This window comes from Brachionichthys hirsutus, chromosome 21 (assembly GCF_040956055.1).
Source record: "Brachionichthys hirsutus isolate HB-005 chromosome 21, CSIRO-AGI_Bhir_v1, whole genome shotgun sequence".
In the NCBI taxonomy this organism is placed as follows: domain Eukaryota; kingdom Metazoa; phylum Chordata; class Actinopteri; order Lophiiformes; family Brachionichthyidae; genus Brachionichthys; species Brachionichthys hirsutus.
In genome coordinates this window covers 647,744-665,760 of record NC_090917.1, presented here as the reverse complement: position 1 = coordinate 665,760, position 18,017 = coordinate 647,744, and the positions used below count along the sequence as shown (strand labels likewise).

At 50.8% G+C, this 18,017-nt stretch overlaps 1 protein-coding gene across 1 annotated transcript in view; it reads left to right on the top strand.

Annotated features, from left to right (window-relative positions):
- The window catches only part of LOC137909887 (calcium-activated potassium channel subunit alpha-1-like), a 28,963-nt gene extending 26,011 nt beyond the window's left edge, over positions 1-2,952 (top strand). Inside the window, exons 27-31 of the mRNA XM_068754319.1 lie at positions 740-870; positions 1,169-1,363; positions 1,547-1,665; positions 1,742-1,945; positions 2,931-2,952. Coding sequence (XP_068610420.1) covers positions 740-870; positions 1,169-1,363; positions 1,547-1,665; positions 1,742-1,945; positions 2,931-2,952 — 671 coding nt within the window. The remainder of the gene's footprint in view (positions 1-739; positions 871-1,168; positions 1,364-1,546; positions 1,666-1,741; positions 1,946-2,930) is intronic.
- Positions 2,953-18,017: the final 15,065 nt, after the last annotated feature.

Here is an 18,017-nt window from a genome sequence, read left to right as displayed (position 1 = left end):
TGGCATCACTTTGAGCACATCCCCCCCCCCTCCCGGTTCTGGATGAAATTGCCCGTCTTGTTTTGGCCCCCGATCACAAAGCAACATGTTCCCTTTTATTTTTCTAAGGATTGCGAGGCCTTTGATCCCACTGAAGTCCTCGTGGCTGTTTCTGCAGCATCTTCTGTCGGATCAAATTCTCCCTTTCATCTCGGCCATGTTGATACGGCTGACATTTATTTCTGTCCTCGCAGACGTAGCAGCGGTCCAACTGAATTTCACATCGTTACTTTCTTCCAGCTACTGCATGTGTTTTTGTGCTCAGACTCTTCTTCAAAGGAGGATTCGGGGGCAACGCGATACTTTCATTCGTTTTGACGTGCGAGTTCAAGTAATTGGAGCTTCTGTCTTGGATTTACGAGACAAACAACGGCATATTGGTGCCACCGATACCGACTTCTGGAGGGTTTGACAATATGCATGATGTCATGAGTGTGCATGAATAGCCTGGATATGGAATGTGGGCAGAGGAACGTTGGCCTGCACCAGACAATAAATAAATACTGCAGGTTTTACACTTTGGATACGGGAAATAGAGATTTGTAATACAGTCCGTATCTGCTGACTGCACGTCTGTGTCTTTAAGCGTCTGCCTGATGTCTGTTCAAGCACACAATCCATCGTCTTCCAGAACGGGCCCTTGAGATCCGGCTGGCAGTGGAGGAATTTAAAATAAGTAATGAAGTGTTTCCCCTCGCAGTGAACGACTCGAATGTTCAGTTCCTGGACCAGGATGACGACGACGACCCGGACACGGAGCTGTACCTCACTCAGCCTTTCGCCTGTGGGACGGCCTTCGCAGTCAGCGTCCTGGATTCCTTAATGAGCGCTGTAAGTCAGAGGGAACGTCGCTGCCGGGTTATGAGGCGAGGACCGGAAGCAGAGCGGCGCTAACCGATGATCTACGTCCTCTCCGCTGGCGTTGAAACAACACACGACAAACCCGGGACTTGTGTTTAGCAGCGGCCGAGTGAGGCGTCGCTGCAGAGGAAGTCTCCGCACGACAGTAACGCGTCGGGATCAAAGAGAGAGCAGATTCGTGATGTATCATCGGAACATGCGGTCGATGGAACCGGTTCCAAGGATGGTATTAAAGCGTTTCTCCCCGTGTCTAAATTCATCCCTTCAGACGTACTTCAACGATAATATCCTCACCCTGATCCGGACGCTGGTAACAGGCGGGGCGACGCCTGAGCTGGAGGGGCTGCTGGCGGAGGAGAACGCCCTGCGGGGCGGCTACAGCACGCCACAGACCTTGGCGAACCGGGACAGGTGTCGCGTGGCGCAGCTGGCCTTATACGACGGACCCTTTGCCGACATGGGGGTAAGAGACCGTCACCCAAGGCTGACTAACTAATAATCATAATGAATCACTATTAATCACAGCGATTGATTATGGTCAGATTCAGGCTTGGGCGGGTCACTGTACCGACTAGCGCCGAGTTGAACTTGATTGATCGTGTATGCTAACCAGCTAACGTGTGTCAAACGGCCGACTGTCTTTCAGGACGGCGGTTGCTACGGTGACCTGTTTTGCAAAGCCCTGAAGACTTACAACATGCTGTGCTTCGGCATCTACCGGTTACGGGACGCACACCTCGACAGCCAGAGCCAATGCACCAAACGGTGGGTACCGACCGAACGACAGGAAACCGAAGTGAGCAGCGTTCAGCTTAGGCTCCTCTTCCTCGCCGTCTTCCAGCTACGTCATCACCAACCCGCCGTACGCGTTCCAGCTGGTCCCCTCAGACCTGATCTTCTGCCTGATGCAGTTCGACCACAACGCCGGCCAGTCTCGAACCAGCCTGTCCCACTCGTCCCAGTCCTCCAGCAAGAAGAGCTCCTCCGTCCACTCCATCCCGACCACCACCCGCAGCAGCCGCAACAAGAGCAGGGACAAGCTGAAGTATGTGCCCCCCCCGAAAGCTGCCGGGACGGTGTGTGTGTTTGTCTGAATGTGAACGCGTCTTAGCTGCTGAATGAACGCTGCAAGCATTCTGCACCCACCGCAGGTCAGACATGTTCAGCTGCACATTTCACAGGAATGATTCTGCGTTAAGTTGCCGAGCCCTCTCGGACACAACGCGTCCGGTAACCGCATGCATGAACTACACCTGGAACATCGACCTTGCGCTCGCTCCGGCGGCGGGCATGGATGCGATATGGCAGCGCTACGTATGCGGCGGTAGCTCCGTGCGTATCGGTGGAGATACGAGGAGCTTTTATTTATTTAGAGCCGTCGGTTGCATCGACATGCAGAGACGGCCTCCGCAGCTGATCGTCATGCTGTGCTAGTATTTCATATTTAGATAATGATTATGCATGATGTTAAATAATGCATCGAACACGGCCGTGACATTTCGCCCCCTGGACGAAAGCCAAGTAGTTCCGTGTTTCCGAGGGACTGCACCAGAACTGTGCGGTTCTGACCCGCGCGGATCGTCCCGCTGTAGAGAGAGCGATCGCAACACGATGGCTTGATGCCCTTCATTCCATAGCGAGTGAAGTTTTAACATCGGTAACATCAACCCGATGAAAATGTACGACCGTGGACTCTGCCAAGTGGAAGAATCAATAGTGAGATATCATCCTCCATAACAAAAGAAAGTTGCATCAAGCCAAAAGCCTGAAGCCCCCCCCCCCCCCCCAGAAGCTTCCAGAGTTTGAATTATTGCAAGTTCAAAGTACGAACGTCTAAATTGTGAACTATGACGACAGACTTTAACTGGTGTTCTGTTGTTGTTGTTCACATTAAACCGTTAATACACAACTCAGAAGGAACTTCTGCGTGTCTTTCCAGTCCCTCGAGTGTGACGCGTGTCCTGAATGTCTTAAAATCGTTTTTGACTTCCTGCCTCATATCCCCTCCTCTTTGTCTCCCCCCCCTTCAGAAAAGACATGGTTTACAGGTGAGCCGGACAAAACTCACCCGAGGAGCGTCCAGATCCAGGAGCAGCTTGACCCCCCCCCCCCCCCCCCCATCAGAGAAGCGGAGGACGAGTGCCGGCGCCTCTTCTACAGGGTCATTCTGTCCAGCTCGCTGAAACGCGCGTCCCACCGCGACGGCATCGCCAGCCACCGACTCGCTTTGCCATTCTGAGCCAATCACAACATTTGTGACGTTAAGAAGGCCGGCGTTCGTGTAAATGGCCTCTGGTCTCCAGCCTTATCTCTATCCTGTCCCATCTTCGCCTTTCACATCGCCGTTTGGTTGCTACGTCCAAAAACCCGAGACAAGCCGCGAAGCGAGGCGTTCCACTATCGGGGCAAAGGGAATATTACACCATCCTTTATCGCCCAGATCCAAACATGATAGAGCTGTTCTTTGTTTTTCGTCTCGCATGAAGTGGGCGTCTTCACGTCCTCCGTTGGCTGGAAGCACTGCCTGACACAGGAGCGTCCTGGAGGCCGTTTGCGCGCTTCTGCTCGCCATAATTACATTAAAAAAAACAGCTCTACCATAACGAGCGGTTTGGCTTTATCGGTGATCAATATCAGTATATTCACACCCGCTGTTCATCGTGTGGTTGGAAGGACAACGAAACCCTGTCAGTCTAGCCTAGGATTTACGTTGGGAATCGGAAGACGGGTTGTGACGTTTTCACCGGCGCCAGGACCGTCCGGCCCGGCGGGCCCGGCGCCGGTGATGTGGCAGGCAGTGCTGAAGCCAAACGGAGGACTCCCGAAGACCCACTGCTGCGAGAACCAGACTCCATCTGTCTCTGAAACCTTCCTTCCTGCATTTCCCTGGCGCTAACCGTAAAGTTAATCAAAGTCTCAGAACTATTTTAACCGACCCGTCGCTGTATATGTGCTTTCAATGTGACGCGTAAATCTTAACGGACTATATTTCTTTCTAGCGTGTTTCGGTTTGGCAGATGTTTTAGACTTCCTGTGGGCTCGGCACAGTCTAGTTTGTATTATTTTGTGGTTTTATTTTAGCACGTTGGCTAACGGCAGTGCTAAGTCGACATTTCTGACCCAATAATCAACAGTTTATTGTCTTGTATAAATAATCTTGTACATAAATTGTACAGGATCTTATTTTGTATTTTCACAGATTAAAAGCTGATGTATTGTGTTCTACGGCGTCCGTTACTTTCTTCTGGGCCTTCCCGATCATTTGCCGTCAGTCCACAGATATTATTGGCGTGCTAACACCTCGCAGCGGCGGCATCACCCACAGCACCCGAACACACCGCAGACTGATTACGCTCTGATTACGCTGTATGGACATCTTTAACGGGCCATCAATAAAAGTTACATGGAGAAATGTAATGAGAATGATGTGATCAGTTAAATTATTAATATATAAATGCTGAAACAGAAAAGTGATAATCAAATCAACAAACATCCACGTTTAGACGGAGAATTCTGATTAATTATTGACGATAGTCTTCAGTGTCCTCGGGCTAAATTAGCTGGTTAATTAGCTAAAAGGACAGAGATAGAGAGGATGAGATGATAACGAGGGATGAAAAACGATCAGAGGAAAACAAGACGACTTTTCCGACGTCAGTTTGATGGAAAGAGTTTTGAAGCCACCGTGATTCCTCCTCTGAGCCGGCGGCGCTAAGGCCAGTCCAACGACTGTAAAAGGAGATTACACGTGCAACCAACAAATGGGCGCGTTCAGCGGCTCGTAGCGGTTAGCGGCTAACTCCAAGCAGAAGGAAATAACAATGTCTGGGAATGTTGAACAGAAACAACAGCCGGGGGCGGACACGGATTTATGGTTGAACCACATCGAGCCAAGATAAAATAAATACGTGTGTGTGTTTATAAATCCAGGGTCCCCTCTGAACTGGTCATCAGCATGGTTTCCATGACAACGCAGCGCTCCCAGTGCATCAATGCCAGCCCGGATAAACAGCGATCCTTTACCAAAACAAGGCGGTCATTACAGCAGCTTGTCAAATCAATGGCGAGAGTGTCCTCGCTGATTAAGGCGTCCCCTCTCCGTCCTGACACGGTGTCGATACCGGCTGGCCCGTGGCGGCACACTCCCATGATTGGACCGAAATGCCTATCAGTCAGGCAGCTGAGCTGGACTAATGATTCCCCGCGCTGCCTATTAGAGTGACATGACAATTTAATCCTGTGGGCCGGGCCAGGAAAAAGTGACCTTGGTGCTGAGGCTGAGCTAAATCGACAAGAGCAGATAAATCTTTACCTCGGGCTATTAACAGAATTAAACCACAACAACAAAGGTATCTTGTTTAGTTTTTTTTCCAAACACTATAAAAAATCTAAATCTGAAAGCAAAAAAAAACAAACAGCAGATTTAAGTGCACCATTAAAACTCTTGTATTTTTCATCATTTTTCAAAACGTTCGGAACAACTGGTCCCATCGATCAAATCCCCAGAACAACAAAGGCAAGCCGCGGGTGGAGTTCCTCCCTGCTTCGCCGTCGGGCTGGGATATCCAGAGTGGATTTTGCTCCGAGCTCAAGGTTTTTCAGATGTTCAAAGCCGTTCCAGCGGCCCCGGGGCGAGGTGTATCGCCTTGGACGTCTGTCTTAGGGCTATGAGGACATTGTCTACTGCGTTGGAAAGAGGCCATGTGTTTACACAGATGTTTCCAGCTTTTAACACACACATCTTCCTGAGCCGATGCAGCGCCATCCTTTGTGCCAGGGGCCATATGCATTTTGCATTAGTTTACCCTTTGATACAGAAATGAAGCGGGGCAGGGGAGCTGGTAGCCTCGCACGCAGCGCCTCGAACAAACTCTCTGCTGCCGCGTGAATATTTCTCTGAACCTGATTTAAATCTGGACAAACTTTTTTTTCCATCACTTCATTTGTTCCCGTTTGTTCCCGACCAAAGCAAAACAAACGGCACAAGATAAGGTTTTCACCCCATTGTAAGGACAGATTGCCGGCTCAGAGAGGCAATTTGCCCGTGAGGCACGGTTGCCGCCTTGACCCTTTATGTTCCCAGTAAAGGTCAACATTTCCCTTCCTTTTGTTTCACTCCACACATGCATAAATCACAGCTCTCGGCTGTTTTAGTATTTCAAGTAGAAAAAAAACCTTCATCGGGATCAAAAACTGTACGGTAACACGACTAATAAATCCGCAGGAAGTATTTTGATTAATAAAAAACACAATTTGACATGAAGTTCTGGCAGCTGAGGCGCTTCGGTTTCCGTTTCTGTGACGGTTTACCGTAATTCAGCCTCTCTGATGCTTCTGTGCAAAGAAATTAGCAGTAGCATGCAGCTAACAGATGGCACCGCCCCCAAAACATGGCTTCTCATCCCGAGTTGCAAACACGATTTACAATTTGCAAGCTATTATTTGGCGTGATTCATGTTTCCGTCAGCGCCACACCAGAGGTTAATAGAAACGCCAGCATGGCGGCTGATTTACTTAGTAAAATGCTCATTCCAAGGTTCGGAGGATTGGAGTCAGAGAGTTACACGACTCATACATTATGCACACGAAGCTGACACGACCTTCAGCCACCGCTCCTCCATACATCACCGGGCTTGACCCTCCCAAGGCCAGGAGGAGCGCTTGATATATTCAACCGCTGCCGCCGTTAAATGACTCGCATTCTCCAAGACGCTTTGTATCGCTCGCGATGCGGATGCAATATCGTTTTTGATTCAAAGCGGTCTCACACTTTGTGCTAGCCTTTTACCACAGGTGATGTTTTAGCAATAAGCTAAAGTCAAAAGCAAACTAAATCAACAGATAAATCTCCGGCGTGTTTTTATGGCCCCCGCCATATGTCGGCCATATGCCGACGTAAAGAGCGCGTGCTCCTGCTGCTTGATGCTGAACACATCATAAAATGATAGGGAATAAAGCGCTGTTTTAGGGGCTGAGGTCCATTTTAATATAATTGGCTTTAGAATTATTTATGACATTAATTGCCACATTATCGAGCGGCTGTCGGCTCCTTGGGCTCGCAGTCCATCCCTCTTCTCCAGGAGCGCCTGCTCAGCCTAAAGTAGACTGACAGGCTAATTATAGCGTCGTCCCTCTCAGTGATAAATGTCACTAATGTGAGTCTGGACCCGGGATCCAGATCAAGACGGATTCCCCATCCGAGTGTTTGGAGGAGAGTAAACAGGAACAGGAATGCTGCTTTGCATATTCAGACTTCACTTAGGATGTCCTGAGGACAATGCGAGCTGACGCGCATCGTCCCACAGCAGGACGCTGCCAGCTCCGCCTACATCAGCGGCGGCGTCTGACGGTTGCGTGACACGTGTCAGAATCTTTTCGACCGAGCGCTGCGGCCCGGAGAACGGATTCGGATACGGAAACCAGTATTCGTATTCCACTCGCCTCAACCTGCAGGATGAAAGGTTCCCCGCGTCGTTTTTATTATCTGATCGAGCCTCGGTAATAAATAACATAATTACTGCAGGTGATTGAACTAGCATCCAAACACACATACGACCTCTGACCTTCTTTGATCAGCAGTTTTGTCAGGGTAATCCATCATGGCGCTCTTACTGTCAGGGGCGGAGCCTGGCTGCAGCTGTGTGTCGCCGGCTAAGAGGAGCTGCTTAAAGGCGGCCATGCCGACCTCCACGCCACCGCTCACACTCCCAAGGACGAAGGAGGACTTCACGAGGCCAGGAGGGGCGTGGCGGATTTCTGCGTAGCCATGGCGACGGATGGCTTTCATCTTCTCTGAGGGACCGACGGAATGAACTCAAAAGCGTGTTGCTGCGTTCCGTTCAGGCGTTTTCAGCCGACGCACCGGAAGGAGCCAAACCGGAGGGAATACAGCCGGCCGCGGCGCCGCAGCAACGTGATGTGATTGGACGGCGTCAGGAGACGAGCCCGGACTGTACAGTGACAGGAAGCAGAGACGAGGACAGAGATACTGGTGCCGCATTAGAGCCCCCCCCCTTGAGTCTAAGCCAACGTGACATCACCTCCAATGACTTCAAAGTGTTCGCGCCCCTACACCACCACCTGCACCCCCCTCCCCCCCCACCTCCATCTGCAGCCAGCGCTCCCCTCTGATGTGTCTCCAGACTCTCATGTGGCGCTACCAGCAGGCCCGTCCCGTCAGGAGGGGGCGCGGCGGCCCGCGGACACCCCCAGTCCATCTCCATTTGGTCACCGCAGCGGGGAGTGTGCTCATTTTCCCCGGTATCTGAGCTACATGAGGTGTGAGCAGCTGTCACCTCGCATCAGCATCCGCACCGGAGGCGGGGAGGGCGAGGGGACGGGATGGAGGGGACGGGATGGAGGGGACGCGTCCCACTCCGAGGTCGGAGGACAGACTGATGCCGCTGCAGGTCAAACACGCAGGAAATATTTTAATGTGGCGGAAGAATATTTGCATTTTGTATTTCTGACAGCTGCGAGTCCAGAGGCTGCTAACGGGTCACCCCCCACCGCCTCCAGCAGGGCGGCGCCCCGGAGCTAAACCCTGCAAAAACAGCATGTCCAGAGGCGGGGAGGCCGGACGGCGCTCCCGGCGCAGTGGGCAGCTCGGCGTAAATACACTCCGGGGCTCCCTGCACAGCTGGTAACCGTGGGTTACCGTTACCGTGGGTTACCGCTACCGAAGATAGAGCGCAGGGAGAAAGAGAGACGGATGAGAGAACCACACGTCATCCATCTGAGGAGGATGAAGGTTCATGAGGAGGAAGAAGGGCGTCTGTCCTCAATCACAGAAGAATGGAAGCGATTCAGGTTCCAGGATAAAAATAATAAAAACAACAACAACAACGCCTGGTTGTTTGTTGATGTAACAGGCGTGAAACCACCGATGAGCTCATGGCGATATAATAATATATAATGCGTATCACACTCACAGGAGTCTGGGACTATTTTCTGAGCGAGGCGGATGCTTACGTCCTCATTACTTAAACAGTTATCTTTCCGTATCGCCGGAGTTTAACACTTGGATGAATGTTAGCCTAACATATTTCATCATTGATTATCCAGAACCGGCGCCATAATGGGCCGGGGCATTCGTTTGGATGATAAACGATTGGTTTCCACCGTTCCCAAAGGGAAATGCAGACATTTATTTTTCGCTGGCGGTGATTTAGCGTGACGCCGCCCGTCGCTGTGATCTACAGGAGGCTACAATCGTTCTGTGTGTTGTGACCAAACAAGTGCAAGCGCTCGCACGCGTCGAGCTTCAGGGTTATTGATCTAAGCTTGAAATGGTTTCCATGTTACTCACGGACTTTTGGGAGATTAATTCACGTCAGCTTTCATCTGCGATTCATTAGCCGGCGATGCGGCTCCACCGCGAGGTCATTATTCACCAGACGCCAGCAACACAATCACACAACGGATGACGGGCTGCGAGGATTAGGGCTTGGAGTTTACAGTAATCTATCCGTGCATGTAGACATTAATAAACAGCTGTTTAATAAAGTCAACCTGCTGCAGGTTTATTCCTATTAAAATGAATAAATGTGATTCCAGAAAGAAAGTGTTCCCGCTGATGCAATGATTGTAGATTTTATTGGATGCTGGGATGGATGAATGGATGGATGGAGGGAGGGATAGATGGATGGATGGAGGGAGGGATAGATGGATGGATGAAGATATGGAGGGATGGATGTAGGGATGGATGGATGAGGGATGGTTTCAGAATCGACATGTCTTGATTTCTTCCTAGAACATAATGGATCGGCGTCTGGCGAGGAAACGGGGAACAGGAAGCGTGGCTGAAGACGTGTGGCGGCGCTTTGTGTCCTGAGGCTTTGGGTCAGCAGTCAATTAAATTATCACACTTAGCCCAAAGACTTTTGAAATCCCCTTAGTGAAGAATGGCTGTCAGACGCTCCGCATCCTCCGTGATGTTCGGTGAAAAAGGTTGCAGCAGCGGGATTAGGGCCCGACCGGCGGCGGCGGCCGTGCCCCGTCGGAATGACGATCCTCTTATCTCAAGGCAACAGAGCGGCGTTACGTTACGCTGCGACGTCGTCCGGAGAGAATGGATGTCATTGAAATTAATTTAATCTTCCTTAAATTAGCTTCTACGAGCTCCCGCAGACAGAATTTGTCCTCCAGAATTCAATTTCCTCCGCGGTGTGATATGCTTTTATCAGCCGGCCTCCAATAATGAGAGCCGTCACAGACCGGAGGCGGCCGCCATCACGTGGCCAGCCCCGCCCACGGCGCGAAGACAAAGCAGCACGCCGTGAAACGTCACGCCAAAGAAGCAAATCTCACGTCGATCAATCTGGAACCAATTCCACGTCGTTAAGATACGTCTTAATTTTAAAAAGTGCAAAAACAACATGGCAGATTTGAGTGAAATGCTAATTTACTAATTTGAGCTGAAGCGACAGTGGGAAGACGCCATCTTAATAAATATTAAAAACACATGAGCTCACCCCAAACATGACTCCCTACCTGAGCTGCTCAGCGCCCACCTGGCCCACCTGCCCCCCCGTTTCATCTCCACTCCTGCTTAGTAAGCAAATACTTCAGGGTCCGTCTCCCGTCTCCAAGCTCTAACGCAAGGCGGCAAGGAGACAGAAGACAGGGACGAGGGGGGGACGGAAATAAAAGAACAAGGGATCAAAATAACTGCGCCTGCCTTGCTGAGTGGGGCGGGGGGGCGGGGCCCATCAACACCAATAACCGTTAGCCGCAAACACGCGTGTCACAGCGGGACAAGTGTCATATCACTCAGCCGCTGCTTCATCCGACTGGAGCGCGTCAATCACCTCCGGCGTCCTCGTTACGCCGCGTCAGTGTCGGCCTGTCAGAAAGTCCCGGTCCGGTAGATTCTACCGACACCAGGGCGACACCGCGGCGGCCATCACACGGCAACCTGCTGGGCGTCCACATGGCCGAAGCCTTCGTCATCCGCGGGCCTCGCGATGAAGACGAGCCCACGGGTGTGACGCGTTGACGCTCCGCGGCTCCGTCATTGATTTGATCAGCGATCCTTTTTGGATAAGTGAGTTGATTTAATGTAAAGGCGGTTACACCTTTGTTGGCGTCTTTATTTCTTCAACCACGGATTAAGGGCTTATGAACAAAGGCGTCTGCATACAACCCAGACAGGTAAAATAATAACGGTTATACATCAGCGCACCTGAGAGCACAATCGTCTAAAGCGCCTCCTGCCAGCGCCTCCCAGACTCCATTACTGTATTGACATGCAATCTGAAGGAGGAGAGAAACGGCGTGCGTGTAAGGTCACTCGGTTATGAAGACATATTATCATATTATCTGCATGAGGGTTGCAGGGCTCAGGCCTGACAAAGCTAATTATAATTGGACATGATACAGAGCTCAGGGCGCATTACGTGCTTGGCTGCGTGACAAAGTCGCCGCTGAGAGACGAGGGGCGAGGCGAGAGGAGAGGAGAGGAGAGGAGAGGAGAGGAGAGGAGAGGAGAGGAGACGAGGGGCGAGAGGAGAGGAGAGGAGAGGAGAGGAGAGGAGACGAGGGGCGAGGAGAGGAGAGGAGAGAAGAGGAGCCGGAAGTCGATGCGGTGCAACAACGGCGGCCGGCTCCCGCTCAGTCGCCATGGAAACAGCCAGTTGTTTTCGTTCCGAAGCAGCTCAAATGACCAAACGTCACATTTCGTTAGCCACAACAGGAAGCGGGCCCCGTGGCTCCTTATCTCCCGTTTCGCCTCCTTTGGAACCCCAAATCAAACACAGCGAGCGGCAGCGATGGCGTGCGTCTGTTCTCGTCCTGCAGCAGTACGTTTAGCCACCAAGCAATGTGATTGTGTTGTGTACGAGCGTGGCCCTGCAACGCGCTGGCGACGCAGTCAGGGTGTGCCCCGCCTCTCGCCCAGAACACGCTGGAATGACTTCCGGTTTTTCTCACATCCAATCTTGAGCAAAGTAACTTTTCTGCTGATTATGCAGGAAATACTGAACTCGTTTCTGGAAACCTCGCTGGAGGACAGCGGGACGGTCCCGGGGGACGGTCCAGGGGGACGGTCCCGGGGGACGCAGCAGAACCTTTGGATGCTCTACTGTTATTCTCCTTGACAGTGAGATTGTGTTTTGAGTGGATGGGCCCTTCAAAGCTTTATTTAAGGCACAAACAAGAGAGACTATAAAGCCGTGCTTTGAAGCCAGATGCCGTGAAACAGTTTTTGGATTTTACTTAATTTAGGATTAAGTATCAGGATAAAAATCCGGCACATGTTTCTCCTCAAAAACTAAAAGCATCTTCAGTCTAACTTTTAACACGTCCTCTCTGTCTCAAGATACTGAAAACATCTGGAAGTCCATCTGCTAATAAATCTCCCTGATAAACGACTGCTGCAACATCTCGGCACGACTAAATAAAAAAAGAAAATAATTCATCTCAGATGCCGACCTCAGACCACAAATCACGGCGGCTCGGCGTGGTAGGAATCTATTTCAAAGCGTCCTTTATATCTTCCCAGATACCGACGCTGAAGTTTGGAACCGGTCATAGGTGGAGGAGAGCGCCCCCCCCCCCCCGTAGATCGGTTAATACGTCTGAGACTAATCAGGAATAAACAGCCATCTCGCTTTAAGCGACTAAACGCGTCAGCATTTCTATTTACCTTTTTTTTCACGCTTTGTGAACAATTAGATTTAATTAATAACTATGTACGCTGGTGTCTCTGGAGGGGAAGTCCACCGCCAGCCGCTCGGGTTCCTCATCCGGTTTGGGAAACTCGCCCCGACAGGTCATTTTTCATGATTTCTCTCGCACTGTAAAAAAACGGCAGCATTTTAATTTAGAGGTTCCGATGTCCAGATGCTCACCGATTTCCTTTAACGATTACTGATGTGAAAGCAGCCAAACATCGATGTAGGCGAGCAGCTTGAGAAGGGAGGATCCTCAGAGGGATTTGGATTTAAACCGGAGTCCAGCAGGTAAATCCAACAGGACGCGTTCTCTGCAGAACCTCCAGTGCCTGGGCTGCTCCAGATTCTCATCAGATACACACCCTAATTCCCGTAAAACGTGGTGAGAGGAGGGCCAGGGATCACCTGTGTGGTGTCATGTGAAGACAATCCAACAGGTGGCATGAGATCCTTCAGGAACAGGAGAGGCCGTCCGGCTCAGGAAGAGATTTCTCTTAATTGGACTACGAGAGAACCGGAGCTCGTTTCTTCATCGCGCTCTAAGAGGACGACGAGAACCACTATGTTTTTTTCTAATAGGAAACAGTCGTAAACTCTTCCAGAATCTGCTCACGTTTTTGCACGTCGAGGTTAGCGCCATGAATATTAACCATATTAGCCTCTCAAGAATGTCAACAATTTTCTGCCTACTTATTCCAATATCCTCTTTGCTCACGGCTTTCATTTCCTTAGCTGCGCCGTTAAAAGGCAGCTCCAGCCTGCCCTGACTAATTTCCTCTCAGCCTCAGAGATCACAGGCCTTTCCCTCCCAGTGCTCCCAGTGCTCCCACAAAGACCCTCGTAATCCTGCTGCTTGTCCACAATTAATCTTCCCAGTCGCCATATTATTAACACAACCACCCACGGGCGGAGGATGCAAATGCAAAGCCGGGAACAGGCCTCTCTGTGTGCGACCCCCGCCCCCCCAGCCCACAGCTGAGTGGCGGGGGTGTCAATCACCGCAGGGGTTTAAACCGCTGCCCACTGTCAGCATCAAGGGCCTCTAAGCCTCCCCCCTTGTGTGCTGATCAAACAGTTGGGTCCCCCTCCTTTGACTTCTTTCGCCATACCTTCACCCATCTGTCTTTTAGTCCCTCTAATCTTTTCTGACCCCCCCCCCCATCACTCTAATTAGGCTCAAAAAACTCCAAACATGTCCTTTTTCTTTGTTATCGCCGGAGTCCGGATTGAAAACGAACGTTTCTGAGCTTTGCTTGTGATCGCCGTCCCGGCGCTAGATAGGCGTTAAACGTCGATCAAAGTTTGCCACCGTCTCGATCCAGCAGCGCTCAAAGACCCGAGAGGAGAAAGGCCTCAATGTGTGAGATGTTGGTCACTTGACATGAAAGTAAGGCCACTTCTATGGGGATCCAAGCTGCCCCCCAGCGGTGGACATGCCATTGTCCGTCACACAAAGACCACGGTTTCACAGCAGCTCCTTGTTTGCATGCATGAGCAGCACTTTCAAATAGAGCTAAATCTCAGCACAGAAGGCACTCCGCGAATGAAGGCGGCGGAGAAGCCGGATTTCCACAGCCGGATCAGGGAAGGGCGATTTTACTTCCTTCAAGAACTTTTTTTTCTGCCTCTGAGCCAGCAGCTGAGGTTTTAACAGAAATCAATTTCTGTGCAACACCGAGTCAATGAACGGTCAGGAGGAGACGGGCGTGGCGCCGTAATGGCGTTTTATCTGGTGCAACCCACAAACAGGAGATTTAAAAAGCAGCCAGCAGCAGTTAGCAGCTAGTAGCAGGAAGCTACAAGGTGCATTAGCTCCAAGCTAGGTCCCGGTCCCGTCCAATCCCAGTCCACTCAGCTATGGGGCCACCAGGGCCAAGGCTAACAGCGCTAGCGTAGAGGGGTTGACAAGCGCTTCCATGCTACATCGTGTCTTTGTTTGAAGTGAGAAACAACAAAGACTACGTTTACTTTCTATCAGCTGTCATATCAGCTCCACCTCCAACGGCTGCTCCACCCCAACGCCTCGTCTCCATCTCGCCTCCTCCGTGTCATCGCAAAAAGATGGATCCCTCTCTTTTCTCACGCAAAGAGCACATCCTCCGGGCCCGGCTGGCTGTCAGGGATCAAAGTTATTATCGGAGAGAATGAAGAAACCGTTTCTCTGCAGACACAGTGATATATCAAGGCCTTGGATTTGGGCTACGATTGTCTTGTCAGTGAAATATGTGATCGTGTTTCAAACTTGAAGAGGCTCCCGGGAGACGGCGCAGACGATGTGAATAACAAACCTGCTTCGTTTTAGAGCAGGTAGCGTTTCAGTCGCTGTCTGTTTAGATGCGGAGATAAAGCCCGGACCTGTTGATGCTCGTCAATAAGAACAGCTCGGTATCAGTGGATATCCATCCCGGGTTAGGGTTAGGGTTAGGGTTAGGGCCCTTATTAGTTATTACTAGTTTATTTGACATGACTGTGGCCAAACAAACTAAAGCCCCGTTCTCGTGGCCACGGTGAACAACAGCCGCCTTAAAGGAGCCCGTTTCCAAATGAATGATTGTCAGCAGGTCAAATCACATTACGCCGCTTTGTCAGACCCCCCCCCCCCCCCCCCTATGATCCGTCAACATGCATGTCTCACATCACCTGAAAAATCCTGAGCAACACAACTTAATCACGACTAAAAGAGTGTAAACATCAGCGCCTTTCATCCCTTTATGCTTGTGGACAAGAAGACAATGTGTTAAGAGGAACTAAATGTGCCTCGACAGCCACATCAAAGGGAGGGGGGGGGGGGCTTACTGCGACTTAAGGCACAGGAATGCTGTTGCTAAGCATCAGTCGGAAACTTATCAGCCCTTTAAGGACTTTACAATTTTTTTTTGGGGGGGGGGGGCAGCCACTCCGCTGTTTCAGCACCGATAGATCCATTAAAACAGCACATTTTAAAATGTAAATCGGATCCAAGGTCGGTTTTCATGCAGCATCCATCGAGCTGGCTTGTTACCACCATCTGAAACTCAACCTCATAAATAATTAACCGTTTGCTGACTATGAACTTCCGCTGCCGTTTCAGGGAGGGCATGCTTGTTGATGAAATGGGGCCGGGAATAAATTCAATTCCCTCATTTTGCCCGGGCGAGGTGCTAAATGGTCGGCAGCGTTCGGGAGCGGATGAAAGGGGGACGGCCGGGTACCCAGCCCGCTGTGATCTGTCCATCATTCTAATTCATTATTTCAGCAGCTGAAGATTTCGGCTCTGAATTACAGAAAGTGACACGTTAGTTCAAAGGAGAACACAAAGTTCCCCTCGGCACGTTTTTAGGAAATGCACTCGAGCATGGAAGGACAGGTGAGCTCTCACTAGCTGCTAATCCACAGAGTTTCAGTCATAACAACAGTGGATGAATCCTGTCGGGGGGGGAGCCGCCGGGCCAACACACCTCCCTTTCTAATGCCAGCGTGGAGATGAAAGAGAGATTACAGAGAACAATCACGCATTATTAGGAATTCAAAAATGAAAAGTACAGAATCGGCTTTGGCTCATAAGCAATTAGCCGGCGATTCTGACAGCGAGAGAAAAGCCACACAGCGGCGCCGGAGACAGAACCGTGGAGCGGCTCCAGAAACACAGCCGGGCTTACTGAAGGTGCAAACACACGTTTTATTCATTAACGTGTTGCACCGCCTACTCACCTAGCATGCTAATATGCTATAAATAACGAGTCCAACATGCTAATCTACAGCAAGGCACCAATGCCGATGGGAACTCCACTGGTTACATGTGCAGGTTTGATGCTTTTCCCGACTGTCGCCGTGGGATTGGGAAACTTAAAGAGATGAAAGAACTTGAATAAAGACGTTGCTCCTATTTACCGACGATCACGCCGTGGCATTCAGCGGGCGGAAGCCTAGCCCTTCATTGTAATCAGCTTTCATTCCAGGCCTTTTGATCCCTTGCCTTCTTTCATGCGACACACCTCATCGCCTTTATTTTCTGCCATAATTGCATGGGAAAGATCTCCCCTTTGATACCACCGGCATGCCAAATAGCTATCTGGGGAAACGAGTGTCGAAAAGTGCCGTGTGCGCTGTCTGCCGGGAGAAGAAAAGGCCCCGTACACCTGCGGAAGACAAACAGGGTTCTCAGAGATATGTCATATCTCTCATCCCGGCGCAGGACATGAACGGTTCTGTCATCTTAATGGTGAAAGGGGGCTTTGCATTGGGAAACAGTGGGTGCTGACAGACATGTGTTCCACACTGGTGAACCGTCTGGCAGCTGCCATTCCCCGGTCTGACCCCCCCCACCCCCCCCCGGTCTCATCTCCTGGCTCTAATCTGCAGACAGTCCTCCCCTGCAGGCTCATCGCTGAGCTGCTGAGTGGCGCTGAAGAGGATCCTCCTCCTCGTCCCCTTTAGCACGACGACGACGTCGACATCCGTCCTCCACCCCATCACGCGTGTCAAGTGAGGTCGTGTCTCTTCCTAACATAGAAACAAACTGGCCTGCAGGAGGATCAAAGTTCTTTCTGATTAGATAAGGGCTTATCAACGACGCTATGAGCGAGCTGCCATTTTTAAAACAAGTCTCCTTCAGTTGTTTGGGGAAAATGCTGCAAAAGCTATTCTGTGGCGGAACTCCAGAATAAGAAACTTTACCATCAGAGGCGGGTTTGAGCAGATGATGTTTGGATTTTGTATTTTCTGAGTAATTTTATACTCGAGTCTTTTCTGTAAACATTCCTCTTACTCTTAAAAACAATGTCTGCACTGCATCTCCTCACAGAGAAAGGCCGCCGCCGCCGCCGCCGCCGCCTTACAGCACAGAGAGAATCTGTTATCAGGGACGGTGCTGGGCACTGACATTAAGGATAATCATATCTATCAGCGCACTGCCAAACATCCCCAAGTGAGCCTGGCGGAGAACAAAAGCCCCCATCGTCTCTTGAAGCTAAGGTTACGGGCGGATGATGATGTACTTGTCACCGGGGTGCAAATGATCCACTGCCAGGCCAGCTCCGAACCCCCCCCCCCCCCCCCCACGAAGACACGGATATCAGCAGAACAGTTTAGATATCAGCTCATTCCTCTGCTTGATAGCTCCGGCTTGCTTGTTACGGCTCTGAACCGGGGAACGGGACGAACGCTCCAGCAGCATATAATGAGCTGTCTCAGATAAAACACAAAGAGAAGTCTGGAGGGGGGGGGGGGGGCTGGGTAACGCAGTCCTTTGTCGCTCTGCGCTCTCATCGCAGCGACTTTCTCATTCACGCTCACCTCAGAGCGAGGAAGGACAGACGAATCAGCAAAGACAAAGCAAACAGAACTTCCATGAACGTGGAAGCAGAAAGTTTGGCGACACACAATGCCAATGATTGTCTCGCTTTTGTAACCGTTAGCCCTTAACGGTGTTTCGTTAGAGACGAGGCACAATATCCAAGGCGAAAC